This window comes from Lissotriton helveticus, chromosome 7, assembly GCF_964261635.1.
Source record: "Lissotriton helveticus chromosome 7, aLisHel1.1, whole genome shotgun sequence".
Taxonomy (NCBI): Eukaryota; Metazoa; Chordata; class Amphibia; order Caudata; family Salamandridae; genus Lissotriton; species Lissotriton helveticus.
The window spans coordinates 291702785-291719621 of record NC_136068.1 but is presented as its reverse complement, the minus strand read 5'-3'; the positions used below and the strand labels follow the sequence as shown (position 1 = coordinate 291719621).

At 44.8% G+C, this 16837-nt stretch overlaps 1 protein-coding gene across 1 annotated transcript in view; it reads right to left on the bottom strand.

The window, feature by feature from the left end:
• Nucleotides 1-16837, bottom strand: part of LOC144768432 (uncharacterized) — a 325471-nt gene that overhangs the window by 211903 nt on the left and 96731 nt on the right. The window contains exon 3 of the mRNA XM_078652078.1: nucleotides 6944-7031. Within this exon, the coding sequence (XP_078508204.1) occupies nucleotides 6944-7031 (88 nt within the window). The remainder of the gene's footprint in view (nucleotides 1-6943; nucleotides 7032-16837) is intronic.

Here is a 16837-nt window from a genome sequence, read left to right as displayed (position 1 = left end):
TAAGTGCATTAACACTAAAATCAAACCCAGTGTTCAGTGCTAAATACGTGCAGTAAGGTGCTGGTGACCCGGGTGTGGAGAACGATCGTGATAACTGTGAACCAATGTTAAAAAACGATCAATCAAACAAACGGAAGAAACGGAAAAAAAGAAAAAAGGTTGCACTCTCACGTTGTGAGTCATCAGGAGTGGTTGTAGAAAAAGACCAGCAGAATAGTGAGTCTCGGTAGAGTCCCCGAGTGGAGTCGTTGAAGATGTCACGAGCGGTAAAAAAACGGACATACTTAGATTCAGGGGGCCTCATTTATAAGAAATGACATTCTCAGTGCGCACTCCTTGCGACATTCCTGATGCGTCATATTTAATGTATGACGCATCATGTCGCAAGAAGTTACAGATACGTCAGTATTTCTGACGTATCTGTAAGCGCAAAAGTGACGCATTGCTGTAGTGTGTCTCAAAAGTGACGCAACTCCAGCAATGCGTCCATTCACATGGGGCTAGCCCCATGCGAAAGGGCCTGCGTCATTCTTATGCCTGCTGTGAGGCAGGCGCAAGATTTTGACGCAACGGCGTCCTAGAAGTGACGCAGTGAAATCTCATAGATTTCACTGCGTCACTTCTACGACCCTTCCTTGCGTCAATACGCCCCCCTTGCATACATTATACCTGGCGCAGGTATAATGTGGCACAGGGGTTTACAAAGTGACGCATCTACCTAGATGCGTCACTTTGTAAATATGGGGCAATAAGGTGCATTTTTTACACCACTGGTGCGTCACAAAAAGTGATGCACCGGCGGCGTAAAAGTGACGCACCGCCTCATAAATGAGGCAAGGGTGTATTAATGCGTAGTTTCGGGCGTCCGACCATTAAGTCAAGAGCTTCGAATGAGCCACATCAGTTAGTTAACCGGTAAAAAAAGGTGCAACTGGCATTAGATGAAATGCACTCAGGGACAGCTTTAGCGTTGGTGGCGCCTGGTGTGACCTTCATTTTTGGCGCCCCCACACCCCATGGACGCCTCCTCCGATTCTATCACTTTTACCAGGCAAAAATGACCCTCATCTCTCCAACCATAAATTAGTATCAAACCCAGCACCCCACCTGAGGTCAGCGCCCCCTCCACAGAACAGCGCCTAGTGCGGCCGCACCAGTCGCACTGCCCTAAAGCCGGCCCTGAGTGCACTTGTAAAAGGGCGGACGGCATTCCGTAAAGGTTGTGATGGAATAACAGGTCTTCAGAACTCTTAATTAGACCCTAACTACGGATAAACTATAGGGACAAAATATAAACTCGGTTGGTTGCAGCCTGATAAAATGAACGTCATTCAGCAATCGACAAGCATGCAGAGCTTAGTATACAAATAAGGAAATAAAGGCAGAAAATAAAGAAGGGATCAAAGAATTACAGCCAAAATGGAGGAACATGTACAATGAAGTACAGCCAAAAAGGAACACATAATATAACGATCAAAAGAAACACAGACAAAACTAAAACACAGGTGCAGTGGAAAGATGGATACAGTGGACAATGGGCACAACGAAAAGAGCTACAGAGGGGAGTTGACTCAGATATGATAGTTTAGAAGCTGAATATATTGTGAGTTATATTTCAGAACAGACACCTATAGCATGTTCATGTTCTCTCTTTAAAAGCTGTTAGCCTGGAGTTCCAGAATGTACCAGCCTGAAGGGGAGGACTGAGTGTGGCAGCAGTTGCTCTAGTAGTGGAAAATCTATCTTAAAATAAAATAATCCAGCCTAGGATTCTTTGCCTAAGAGGAAGCCCAATTTCAACCAGAACACATAGGAAGTGGCAAAGAGTGGCAGTATGAGGAAGTAGGAAATAGATTGAAAGGAAGACTACTAAAGGAGTTAAAAATAGATAGAAAGAAGGCAAGAGATTATGTATGAAGACAAAGTTAAAGAGGATGGAAGTCCACGTGAGAAGATAGAAGGAGAGAAATTAGAATGTTAGATTAATGAAAGTGAAAAAGTCAATTCCCATGGAGGTTGAAAAGACAGAAGTCACCAAGTGCATGACTGTACAGAAGTGAGACCACTAGAGATAATGTGCTCAAGTTACTAAAACCTGGTCACAAAACAATTGGTGGCAATTTGTCAACCAAATTTCTGTAATCAGCAGTGGATGCTGACAATCCGACATGGGAGGGCAGCGGGGGCAGGGCGGGGAAAACATAGTAAGAAAATAGTTTAAGCACTTACCTTTCACTGCTAGCCCGCGTTCTTCTGCTCCCTCTCCGTGCCATAACTTGTTGCTCCTGGCACTACACTCCCCAGGAGCAGAGGCTCCCATACTCCCTACGCTATACCAGCGCTTCTCTCATGCAATTTCTCCCAACATGAGTGACGCACAGGGTTTGGGCAGAGCAGCCCAGTTTAACTCTCCAGCATCAACTGGGAGCATGTGCCCCTGAGCGCTGATGATATATCCCAGGAACAGCTTGGAGATATCAAAGTGTGCATGTGAGTTAGGCCGTCCGTGGATTGTCAGCTAAACCAACATGCGCACTTCCATTGCCTAAAACCACTCCATCCTCTGCTGCTGTAGTCGAGTCATGGCCCGCCCCACCCCAGACTCACAAACTGTAAGTGAAAAATAAAGTGACAATAAAATAGTTTTATTGGCATTTTATTTTTATTGGAATTTAATTTTCTTCTATATGCTGGCATTTCATCAGTGGGACGATGCTGCTCCGCCATAACGGAAGAGCTGCCCCTGTATCTAATACGGAATTACTTTTTGGAAGATTCGCCTACAACTCCACCCGGTGAACTTGCTAAGTCACACTTAGTTTTTTTCTTCAAAAATGGCTTGACTGAAAATAAAATTTAGATGGATTCTCCATTTTACTACAGTCACCAATTGTTAATGATACTACTTAATTGTATCTACTTTCCAAAAAATATTCCACACAATATAAAAAATGAAAATACATAGATATAAAACTAAGATTGTTTGGAAAATTCAAAAAGTTCACTGTATTTCAACACTACTCTTATGTGACTGCCTGTTTGGCTACAGGCAGCTTACTAAACTTCACATGAGCACTTATGAACAGAGGATGCTTCCAGATAGCGCACAACATATGGTTTAAAGGACAACATTATAAACAATAGAGGATAGAGTGAATGACAATGCCTCTTTTTGCACTGTCACTCTTATTTTTCTTCAACGGATGCAGCTAGTTTTTCTGGCTCTGAGCACTGGGGCACTGCTGACTAGGCCCCAGTTCAGGTGCTCTGACCGCTAAAACATGTTGACATTGACTACCCACTTGATTGGCATATTTAACTTACCTATAAGTCTGAAGTATATGGTCCAAAAGTGTACCAAGGGCCTGTAAATTAAATGTCACTATTGGACAGCAACTCATATTTTGCCACCATTAACGTGACAATGCAATGTATGTCTACCAGCCTGCCCCTGCAGACTGGATGTGCAGTTTTAAAACTGCAATTCGATCTAGCAAAATAAACCTTTTGCCAGGCCTAAACCTTCCTTTTTAATACTTATAAATCACCCCTAAAATAGGCCTTAAATATTTATAAGGCAGGGTGCATAAGATGTTAAATTTGGGCCATGTATATTTTAAGTTTCACATGTCCTGGTAGAGAAAACCCTCCAAAGTAATGTTTGACTGTGCCAAGGCTGGCTGGCTCTCCAATAGGAAAGCACTGTGTTACATTATAATACCTTATAATGCTTGACTTCAGTTTAGGTGTAGCTTGAGAAAAAATTCAAGGACTGTTCTTAATAGTAATTTAAAATCCAATGTAATGGTCAAGTCAGATTTTATATTACTATTTCGTAAATTTCACTTTTAGAAAGTTGTTATTTTCCTGCCTAAGCCAAATATGACTTTTTGTCAGGGTTGGGTGTCAGGTGCCTGTTTATGGCTCCATTTTATTGAGATGTGGATTTATCCCACACAGTGCCCAAAGGGCTTGGATGTGGGGAGAGGTATCTCTCCCTTAAACAAGATGGCTTGAGGGTTGTACCCTGCCCCTTGCTGAGCTTCAAAGAATGCCTACTCTGTCCCTGGCTAATGCAGTTCAAACCTTGGCCTGCCTCCCTTTTGGACAGTAGACAGAAGAAGTACTGTAGGTGCTATTGTGATCTGTGTACCCAGGACTAAGAAGTGGATGCCGAGGGTCAGTTGGTTAACCCCCTGTTATGAAAAAAGGACACAAAAGATGCAAAAAGCCCACTTTGCTGAAGAGCCCAGCTGGCCATTTCCAACTGGACTTGCACTGGACCTTGCTGGTAGCTTCTACTGGAGTGAGTCCTGATCCGTAATTTTTATCCTTAAGATCCTGGGGCTCTTATATAAGTGTGCAAGTGTAGTTCTCCTGTCCAAATTGCATAAGCTGAGACTTTAACACTTTTTGCCAACTTTTTCTCTGAAGAAATGGTGGGAGACTCGGATTCTAGCTGAAACCGTCAACGTCCAATCTCTGGTTGTATCCAACCGGCTGGTTTGTTGTGCTGAAGGAGACCTGACTTCCATAAATTTCTAAGTTCAAGCATAGACTGCCTCACTGAGAACGAATGTACACAGAGAGCGCACACACTTTACAGTGGACCACAGTGCTAAGGTGCTCAGAGGCCTAAAATCACCAACACCAGGTTACAGAAAAGGAGAATGCAAAAAGTGTTGGGGTGAACCTGCCAAAAGGGCCAAGTCCAACAGTGTGCAAGTGTAGTCCGCCTGTCCAAACTGCATAGGCTGGGACTTTAACACTTTTTGCCAACTTTTTCTCTGAAGAAATGGTGGGAGACTCGGATTCTAGCTGAAGCCAGTGACGTCCTATCTCTGGTTGTATCCAACTGGCTGGTTTGTTGTGGCGAATGAGATCTGACTTCCAGAAATGTCTAAGTTCAAGCATAGACTGCCTCACTGAGAATTGTGGCAAGATGAAGCTGATCAATGTCACTTTGTTTGTTCTTTTAAAGAGCAAGCAAAATGCCCACAGATAGTTTGTGCCAATTCCCCTTTTAACCTGCTACAAGGTCAAATAGGGGGCTCGACCTGCACATATTTTTTAATTTCACAAAAAGATTTCCAATACTTTTCCTAAAAAAAGACAACACTCAAGGATGGTTAATTCTGACAGGTGAAATGCCTCAGCTGAAATAGAAAGGAGGGAGTCGCCTGTACTGTAAAGCAGAGGAAGGGACAGACAGATTAGCAAGAAACAAGCCTTCTTGACTGGGTGCCTGCTGCCTGAATTTTTTTTAAAAGTTTGTAATTGGTGGTCAATCTGCAAAAGTAAATGCTACTTGGATGCAGGTATTGTCTTCAATTTAATGAGTCAGTGAAAGCTTTGTGATGACAAATATTTATAGCCAGAATACAAGTAAAGTTGCTAATTCTGGCACCTGGGGCCATATGTATCACGATACCCATTTGCGATTCTCAAATAGCGATTTTTAAGAAATCTCTATTTGAGAGTCGCAAATAGGTATGTATGTACAAAATGACATTTTTTTTTGCGATTTCTTAAAATTCCTTAATTGCGATTAGCAAAATTGCGAATCGCAAATAAGGAATACTTTCCCATTCATTTCTGTGGGCCAGGAGGCCCATAGGAATGAATGGGAAGTTTTTCTCAATTTGCAATTCGCAATTTGCTAATCACAAATTATGAATAATTTCAAGGGTGCAGGGGTGTCCAAAGGACACCCTGTTGCACCCCTGAAATATGCATGGGTGCACATGTGGCACACATACGTGCCCTAAGGGCATGTATGTGCATCACATGGCACTTTGAAAAATGCCAAAATGTGCATTTTTCAAGGAATTCACAACTTACCACCAACTAGAAGTTGGTGGTAATTTGCGATTCCTTAAGGACATTTTGCACATTTTTTTTGCTTCATACATTGCAATTAAGGAATCGCAAAATTTGCGATTCCTTAAATGCAATTGCTAAAGGAATCGCAAATTTTGCGATTCCTTATTTTGCACCATATTTTGCTTAATACATCCCATTTAGCAAATTCACATTCGCAAAGGCAGAAATTCTGCGAATTTCGCCCTTTGCGAATGCGAATTTGCTTGATACATATGGCCCTTAGTAAATAATGATATCCTGAGGTTCGTTACTTAAAGGGTGCACTAAATAGCACCCATTACGAGTCATTGAGGAATAGTGTGCAGATTTTGGTGTACAATCTGCATGGTATGGTACATTCTGTACACCGTTCCCCTGATAGATTTTAGCAGGTTTGATCTGTTTGAATGTTGGGTTATTTAATGTATCCAATAATTATCATATGCGTTACATAAAACCAAACTCATGATTCCGTCCGAAAGGATGAAATTAACCACCCAACTTGTAATCAGAGTTATTACAAGTTTAAAGTAATGACTTACATATTCACAGTACTTTCTCTCACAAGCTGGGACCTCATAGCACTAAAAATGCCCAAGTTGCTATGCTCAGCTGTACCAACCAGAATACATTTCAGTGGCTCTCCGATTAAATACACAGGCATCTGCAGTCACTGCATGAACCAATAGCGGTTTCATAACACAAAATAGTACATTTCCTATTTATTAGTTTCACTTGCATTTATTTTTCATTTAATGTGTGTATTATTTTATATGCAGGCATCTGAAAATTTAAGATCAACAACATATTTACAGATTTCTATTTTTAGTCATATTTAGCAAAGCCTTTGACTCCACCCCCACATTCACTGGCCCACCCTCCACGGCACTCAGGATCACAATTCCCACACTTTTGTTATGCACTTCAGCTGCGGGACGAGGCATAAGTGGTGTGTACATATTTGTGCATGCCTGATTTTATATATGTTAAAACATAAAAGTCAGATCTAATGACTTTGACAATGCATGTCCACAGTTCAATTTTTATTCCCACAAAGACGTTTTGCCTTCTATAAACTCACTCTGTGAACTCAGCTTTTGATGTTTGGTCTGTTACAGGAGTTCTAGGCAACGGAAGTATGTTCTCATTTGAAACACCTTTTGCGATAGCTGAAAAAAAACACAAGCAATTGAAATATATCCTGATATTATTTCAAAATCAATATTTTAATGATAACGTTTCTCACATACACATCAGTACCACCTCACTGTACGTATTGTGCAGTTTCTAAACATAACAGCACTTGTTATTCTGTCTGTGTAAGGTATAAAACTTTTTCATAACATTAGGGCATCAAATAACCTTGGGGCCCAAAATGCAGTAGTTAGGTCATGCATAACACATACATCATTCAAGGAGCAGCACCTGCGCTCCTAATCTCAGTATACGTCGGTTTTCCGGTTCCCCAAGATGCTGGAACACCTGCCCTCTTATTAGGGACAATATAGTACTCCCAGGAAGGTTTCAACTTTGGCCCCTCAGGACTGGGGAGGAAGCTGCGACCCTCCCGGTATGTCGCGAGGGAAGGGAGAGGGCGCACACACTGCATATGCAAACCGCATGAAGTGCAGCTGCCAACGAATGTGCACTGCAGCTGCTGCCAGCACAGGGGGGGCAGTGAATACAAGAAATGCCCCCAAGGTCAGCCGCGGTCGGCAGTAGGAGTTCCTGCAGGGCGGTGACGTGGGGAGGGGGAGGGGCAGGGTGGTGGTAGTAATGTATGGATTAAGGAGTTTAACGGGTAAGTAAACATATAATTAAATAAAACACATTTCGTTGCGTGCACTGCATCACCAAATGCGATGCAGTGCGCGCAACGAAATTAGTTTTATTTATTTATATGTTTACTTACCTATTAAACTCCTTAATCCATACATTACTACCCCCCACCCTGCCCCTCCCAGTCCCCACGTCACCACCCTGCAGGAACTCCTACTGCCGACCGCGGCTGCCCAAGGTATTTTCCGGCACTGTGGGGCGTGCCCACCTCTTATGTTAGAGGAAAACCTCTCTCTGTCCCCCACATGCAGAGGGACTCACAGCTGTCCCCAAGTATGGTGCAGCTGTGACCTTCCCAAAGCAGCGGTGAGCATCCCCAAGCTCATGCGGCCTTCTTTCTGTCTCTGGCGAGTCTACTAGCTGACGGGCACCCTCCTTTTGCGCTTTGGAGGCAGGTATGGCTGGTTGGATTTTGCAAGGCTCCGATTTCTTCTCACACAGCCTTCTTGTCCCGCTTTGGATGGTGCCACGGTGGGTGTTCCCAGGACTTAGGCAGCTTCTGTTGTCAGTCAAATCCTGGAGCTTAAGAGGAGGCTTGCTTCAGCTGGCGATGGGCCGGTTGGATATGCAGAAGGCCACCTCTCCCCTGGGAGCCTTACGATGTGGCACAGCACTGCAGTGCCTAATGCCCTGCCCCCAGCTGTGAGGGGCAGATTTGCCCAGCGATTTGGCCACATCATTGTAGATAGCACTTGGGGAAGTTTCCCCACCCGCTAAGCATCAGGTGATCTCCTGACACCAAAGTACCCTCCACGCAATTGAACTCCTTTTCCAGATGATGAATACAGTGCTCAACCTGTGCTGTTGGACAAGTTGGTGAAAGAACAGTCAAGTCATTTGTCTGCTCCAGACAGGACCAACCATGCAGGTTACTACCCCACACAAGTTGGGCAGCGCTCTTCACACAGTTTCTCCACCTCTTCCCACAGGGAGGCTATTTGAGATCAAGCAAGGATCTTTTCTTTGAAGTCTTTGATTTCCCTGAGACTTCCAACAAGAGACAAGCACATACAAGTCCTTGGATATTTCTTCTTCAGAAGAAGGATAACACAGCAGGGCAAAAATAGTCAGTCATTTTCCTCCAACACTGGCAGAAGCAACAACTGCAGACCAACCCACCTTCTCACACAGCAGGGCCAGCACTCCTCACACAGTTTTTCAGCTTTTCTTCTTGCATGGGTACTCTTGTTTCTTGAAGTAATCTAAAGTCCTGGGGTTTAAGGTCTCACACTTATACCCCATTTTTCCTTTTGTTCTCTTTGCTGTAAGGGTCCCTGAGCCCGGACAAACCAGTTGTGTCCTCCCTGGTCCAGCATGACCACAGGGGGTTGGAGACAGCATTGTGCAAAGGAGACACAGCCTGTTCAGGTGCTAGCAAAACCCCTCCCACCACTCTAAATGCAGCCCAGGTCAATTCAGCCTAGTGATGAGTCACCCAGGCAAGGCACAACGCACCCCCCCCACTTGTGACTGTCTAAAGTGAATGCACATCCCCAGCTCTGGTCACACCAAAGCCAGATGCTGAATACAGAAACAGTCAGAGGCACATAGAAAGGTAAAGCAAAAATAAGCCCACTTTTTAAAAGTAAAAGACACACAGATGATGGACAGAATGTAGAGCAAATCAGGCATTGACCCCCAGTCAGGAGAGTTGGGTTAAATCCATTGTTCTTTTGCTCACCATGCCACCCCAGTTTAGATCCATCCATATGCAAATCAGTCTTGCCCCCGTGCCTCATGGGAACAGTCCAGCCCGAACTGCCAAGCCAGGTCTTTCATGGACTGAAAACAAGCATCCTGTGACCAGTTTCGGGGCATCACCCCTCATCAGCCAATCTAGCTTGAATCCAGTGACACAGTGAGCCTGGGACCCATGCCTGGGCATACTCGGCGCACTTAGGGAGAGAAAGTAAAAGACAGACCGATGACGGACGGACTGCAGAGCAAATCAAGCATTCACCCCTAGTCACCATGTTTTTAAAAGCAGTGAAGTGAGAAGTATTATTGAGAACCAACATTGCGAAAGGCACGACATGCCAAAACCCGCGAGTGCTCCTATTCCTGGTGGACGCCGTACAGGGGCAAACACACCTACCCGAGGAATGGAGGCTGAGACACTCGCTGCCACAGACGCTCCTGGGGCCCTGATGCTGTTGGTCTCCCCTGCCGCTGCAGCAAGCACCACCGCGCGGTCGCAGAGGGGGGAGACTACAGCTCCCAGGCTCCTTTGCCCGCACCGCCCACTTCCGCCTGACAGCGCGCCCGGAGGCACATAAAGACCAGGAGCTCCCTCTACCTCACGGACGCGCATGGGCGGTGCCAGGCGAAGCCCGGGCATAGGGCGGGCCATCCGGGGCAGGAAGAGGCAGGGCTGGGCCAACCCTCTGATATCGGACCATGGGTAAGCGTAAGAACACCCCAAATACTGAGGAGGGGGCAAGAAGGCCAAAGTACCTAGACACTCAGAGACTATTATTTCCCATCTTACATCTGCTGTGGGGGCTTTGTCAAAGGAAATAGCTACAGCCCAACAAGAGTTGGGCTTGATATCACCTCCACCTATCAACCAGTCTACCACCTCAGACACTGCCCCAGCCCCATGTATTCCACTAGAGCCAGAAGTGGTTGTGCTGAACTCTAACCCCTGCGCTGCTATTACTGTCAGCCCAGCCCAAGCCCGCTCCCCTGTTACAAATTTGCTAAGTCAGCCCGGGGCCACCATTGAAAATTTGGCCAAGGAGAATATTGGTGACCACCTAGAAGCGCTATTCGTTGCTCGTATTGAACCCTTGTTAGTGGGCATAGCGAAAGACATTGTTGACACCTTGAACACCTGCCTCGCTGTTCTCATAAAGAAATGTGCCCTAATTGACAATTTGGTTAAGAAACTGGGCTCTGTCCAGGAATCACTAAGGGTGGATAGGAATTGTTCAGATATTAGCTCACATAATGCAGCAAGTTTAACGGTCCTACCATTGTCATGCGAAGGGGGGACTGTAGACAACCCTAGGCCCCGGGTTCCTTGTAAACCTTTAAGTAGTCCTGCTACTTCTCAGCCAACTCCGGGACATACTGACAGCCACCCTGAGATTCACCACCAAGTCACCAGCACAAGGGCTAAGGGGTGCCAATTACACTTAGATCTGCCCCCGGACGCCGCACCCTTAGTCGCTGCATTTATAGGGGTTCCCCCGCTAGCAATCGGGGAGTTAGAATCCACAGCGGCACTAATGCAAAAGGCCAGTCGATGGTGTGCTGACACTAGTAGTGGTGGGACAAACATTTCCAACAGGATCATAATGGCTAGAAGGGTGGGCTGGATTGGATATCGTCTCAAAAACGTGAAGGGTGACTGTGTCATAGTTAACTTTGACAGCCCAAACCTAGCGGATAGCCTGTTTTGGGACGGTTCAGCGATCCTAGACACAGAAAACATGAGACCGGTTCCCTTGGGCTTTTTTATCCGCCGCCCGTCACACAACACTCACTTGCAGATTCATATCCCAGATCACGTCACTCGGTCACGGTAGGGAATGGTTGGAGAGCAGTAACAGAAGGGTCTAGACGGGGCAGGCCCCATATTTCTGGCATGGGTCCCCGCCCAGTCCTGTTCAATAGATTCTCTCCACTCGTTGATTTAGAGGATATTGACTGACAACCAGCCCCATTGTCGTCCTCCTTAAATGGCACCCCGACTGTAGAGGGCATAGCACTGTGCAAACTTATTAGCTGGAATGTAGCAGGCATCAGAGCTAAAAGGGCAGATACAGCTTGGATTGACTTTGTTACTAGTCACGACGTGATAGCCATACAGGAATCATGGGACACCTCTGCCAGCTTTTGGCTGGATGGTTTTACCAGCTTTTCCGCCCCTGCAACACCCAGTACCGCAGGTAGAGCTAAGGGGGGGCCTCCTTTTTCTCTTCTCATTAAAGCTCACCGGGTCATTTAAACAGCTGGAGTCAGGTTCATCGAACCTTTTAATTGTGGAATGGACAGTTTCACCTGCCCGCACACTTATTTTAATCAATTTTTATAATTCCCGGGAAAGGGTAGTGGATCATGACCACATTGCCTCCCTAGTTCAATTTTTAGGTAATTTCAGTCTAAATAATTACACCAATCTTGAGCTCATCTTAATGGGCGATTTTAACACCCACCTCTGTAGAAACTCCTGTTACACAGGAGAGTATGAGGGTCTCCCAGGTGCGACGGCCCCTCACTTTGAACACACAAGGTCAGGAGAAGCCCTCGAAGAGTTACTGGCCAATTTTAACATATATGAACCATTCTACACGGGGGGCGAGAGATTATGCACATACAAGGGCACGGACCATGGTTCTGTTATAGACTATATCTTTGCGTCCCCAGGGATTATTGCTAAGGTCAGGAAGTACAAAGTTATTGCCTCGACTCATAGTGACCACAACCCTTTGTTGTTGGAGTTGCTTTGGGGCGAATCCCCCTGTAAACAGGTTGGTCCTTCCCAGCCAGGGTCTACAATGGTGCCCACAGACCAGGGCAGAAGGCTCAAATGGGGAAAGGTGGTTCCGGAAAGTTTCACCGCTAATTTACTTCCCAAAATTGAGAGTTATATAGCGACTTGTCTGGATCCAAAAGCTCCCAATTTGGAAATCATAGAGGCCTTTCAGTTGGTATGTGCACAAATCTCGAAGGACCTGACGTCAAACCAGAGTCAGAGAAGGGAAAAGCCCCATAAATGGTTTGACACCAATTGCTCGAGAATCCACAGGCTACTTAAGCAAGTCCTTACATCCACTCCGAGAGACAAGGCCCTCTTTTCCAACTTGAGGAGGGAACATAAAAAAAAACGCCATTAAAAGGGACGCTTGGGATAAGCACTATCAATAGACGTATTGCGAGATAGCAGACAATTCTGGGCCACAATAAATCAGCCATTTCTCGCAGATTCAGATAATGCAGTCACAGACTGCGTTATCCCTGATGAGAGGTGGCTTCTTCACTTTAAAAAAGTATATGGTGACCATGACTGTGTTGCCCCCTGTGGCCCAATGGTAACCCTTGACCCCGCCCCCGTAGTTTTTGGTAAAGACGAAGTAGAGAAAGCCATCCTAGAGTCATCAAAAAACAAGGCGCCGGGGCCTGACGGCGTACCGGCAGACCTATATAGACACTCCCCGAACCTATGGTCACAGGTGCTAACGAATGTCTTTCATGCTGCCAATGATAATGCGTTTCCTACCACCTGGGCAACCTCAATCATCGTGCCAATTTTTAAAAAGGGGCAGCGTGACGACCCAGCATGCTACAGACCCATTTCCCTCCTCGACCCTGCCATTAAGATCTTAGGCAGAGTCCTCTTGTTCAAGCTAAGGGCCAACTTAGAGGTCTGCGGGGGGCTCTCGAACATACAATATGGGTTTAGAGAGAAAAGGGGCACCCTGGACCAATGTTCTAACTTGCACCTTTTAATCTCTAAATACAAAGTAGCCAAGGAGGGGTCCCTTTTTCTGGCCTTTATGGACCTCTCCTCGGCTTTCGATTTGGTAAATAGGTCCAAGTTGTGGCCCATTTTACTGGAGTTGGGAATTGACGCCTCATTGGTTAAATTTATGGCTTCCCTGCATCAGGAGTTATTTGCCACAGTTAGAGTCACTAAGGAAGGCAGGTGCACGTCTAGATTTAAATCAGAGAAAGGGGTGCGCCAGGTTTGCATCCTGGCCCCCGTCTCTTTACTATTTATATTAAAGGGCTGGGAAAACACCTAGAGGCAGGGGGGGCGGATGTTCCGCGTGTAGGAGGAGCCACTGTACCGGCCCTCCTATACGCGGACAACGCAGTCTTAATAGCGCGCACTGGCAATGTTCTCCAGACATTGTTGGATCTCTTCGGGTCCTTTATGGAGAACCTAGACCTAAGAGTCAACGCGAAAAAATCCCACTCAATGGTGGTTGGCCAACAGAGAAGTAAGCCTAAAACTAAATCCTTCATTTGTAAGGGGGAGGTGGTTTCAAGGGTTACCGTCTTCCCCTACTTGGGGGTCCTGTTAGACGAGCCGGGGTCATGGGTCCCCCAGATAAAGGCTAAGAGCTTATCCCTGGCCCGTTCCACGTCCGCTCTGATGGGTTTCTCACAAAGGCTAGGGGCCAGGCCAATGGAGGCCCTTTTGAAAGTCTATAATAGCAAATGCATCCCTATTGCCACCTATGGGTCAGCCATGTGGGGCTATGTTGCCCAAGATAAAATCCAAAGGGTATAAAATGGACTCTTAAGACAATTTCTGTCTGTCCCTAAGTCCTCCCCCACCTTCTCTATCCAATCTGAGGTGGGCATGGTTTACATAACGGATAGATTGAAATTGCCCCCCCCCCCCCAGTATTCTGGGCAAAAACATGGCTTAACTCAGAATTAACCTTGAACCACGCAATTCTATCGGATGTTTTGTCTATGGATTACACCATGAAAATACCCTGGTGGAACTACCTAAAAAACACCTTTACTTACCTAGGGAGACCCGAAATTTTGTTTGTCACCGTCCAATATTAGGAGAGGGGACGTTAAATGGATCAAGAGTCACTTCTTGGAGAGGGCATGTTTGGTCAGAGAGCAGAGGGAACTAGCGAAACCCTCAGTAAGATCACATTTCATGTTAATCACCTCTCGAACCTTACCTTAAAATTGTCACCAAAACCCTACACAGATTTTTATTGACAATGTTTAGGTTTAATCTGATTCATTTCTCTTTAGGTTGCTATCAATCATGGGCCAAACCAGAAGAGGCTCCCCCCTGTGACTGTGACACATTTTCTCATCAAGATACCATGCATTTTATGATGTTTTGTGGGTTTTACGCGGTTGCAAGGAAAAAATATTTATTACCTGTTTTGAGGGAGGCCGGCTTTATCCAAGTCAGGCCTGCATTAATTTTCACTCCAGATGTTGAGCAACACTCGCATTATCTATTGTGTGGCAAGTTTCTTAGCGGCGGCTTTCAGAATTAAGAATAAACATGCGCCACCAAATGCATTATAATAATCATGGTTTTGCCCACATTGATTTTATTTTCGTGTAATTTGTAGTGTAAATGTTTATTTGGGCTTAGCACTGACTTTGTACATCCATGAATTGCCTATTTTAACCTTGTATGTAATTTTATGCCTTTCATGATTTTTAACAAATCGAATAAAGTGTATTTTGACTGACTGATTGGTGGATTGCTGTGGATGGATATATATATATATATCTATATATATATACATTACCTACTGGCGGTCGCCAGTAGGTATATATAGTTAGGATTTTTTCTCTATGGGTTTTTTGAAAATTCTATGTCTAATAACTTTGGCGTTTGTGGACGGAATTGGCTGAAATTTTCAGGAAAATTGCACATTTTGTTTCTGAGCAGCCCCTGAAAATGTTTGGGGGGTTCGTCAAGGGGGGGCCGAGAAAAAAGGGGGGTCCCAAAACGCGTTTTTAACATTGAGTTTTCCATAGGGCGGTTGGCCTCACTTTTAGCCCGAACGGCTGAATGGATTTGCACGAAACTTGGCAAAATTGTAGGGACTGGTAGCCCGATGTGCCTTTTGTAGGTCTCAATATATGTGCTTCAGTGGATTTTGAGAAATTAAGGTTCAAAAAAAGATATATATCTGTAACCGCGGACTGGGCAGCGCTCCGCTACGCGTACTTTTCGCGCAACGGAGCTTTGTGAAGCGAAGCTGATTGGTTCTCCGGCGTCTGTCAACATTCCAAACAGTCCGTAGCGGCCGCCATCTTGTCTCTCGGTAGGATCGAGAGACAAGAGGAGGCGAAAGCGAAGGGGCAAATGACCATAAGGGGGAATAGTAGATCCTCGCTGACCCCCTAGGTTTGATGTGGAGGTTTTAAAAGGGCCCCGCGGGGCAAAAAAAAAAAATAATAATAATAATCGAACGGCTGAATGGATTTGCACGAAACTTGGTAAAATATTAGGGACTGGTAGCCCGATGTGCCTTTGCTAGGTCTCAATATATGTGCTCCAGTGGATTTTGAGAAATTAACGTTCAAAAAAAGATATATATCTGTAACAGCGCTCCGCTTCGCGTACTTTTCGCGTTACGGAGCTTTGCGAAGCTGATTGGTTCTCCGGCGTCTGTCAACATTCTAAACAGTCCGTAGCGGCCGCCATCTTGTCTCTCGGTAGGATTGAGAGACAAGAGGAGGCCAAAGCGAAGGGGGAAATGACCATAAGGGGGCATAGTAGATCCTTCCTGACCTCTTAGGTTTGATGTACCATTTTGCCAAGTTTGGTGTAATTCCGTTCAGCCATTCAGGCTGTAGACGTATGTAAATGTCCTATGGAAAATTGCATGGGGAAAACACATTTGAAAGTGTTGAAATTTAGAACCAATTAAAATGTTACTTTGGTTTTGTATTTGTGTGTGATGAAAGTTAATTGGTTATGTATATATGTCAAATGAGAGGAAACCACAGCCATTTTGTGATACTACTGTCTGAAGTACATTTGTGAGGAATTTTTGGTGGTGAATTTCTGGTGTTTGATTTACACAGTACTAACACTTTTCCTACTTTTGAAAAGGTGAGTTGTTAATTTGTAAGGGGAACTATGTTGTACACTTGAAGATAATTTGAAAAATGTTTTCTGTTATTTATTTGCAGTCCTTCTGTTATACTAAATACTTGATAAAGTTAGTTTTATATTATGTATTACTAAAAACGATAAATGAAAGTGATTATTTTTTTCTGCAATTTACAGCAAGCAATTTCAAAATAAAATGGCTCACAATGAAGAGACCGTGGCAATTTCTTTTGAATCGTCCACTACATTGATTGAAATTGAGAGCACCAATAATGAAACATTGTCACAAGGAGGACATGACTTGTATGATTCCATTAGATTGATTGAAATGGACAGCACCAAGAATGAAATATTGTCACAAGGAGATGACTTGAATGATTCCACTACGTTGATTGAAATTGAGAGCAGCAATAATGAAATATTGTCACAAGGAGGAGATGACTTGTATGATTCCATTAGATTGATTGAAATGGACAGCACCAATAATGAAATATTGTCACAAGGAGGAGATGACTTGAATGATTCCACTACATTGATTGAAATTGAGAGCACCAATAATGAAATATTGTCACGAGG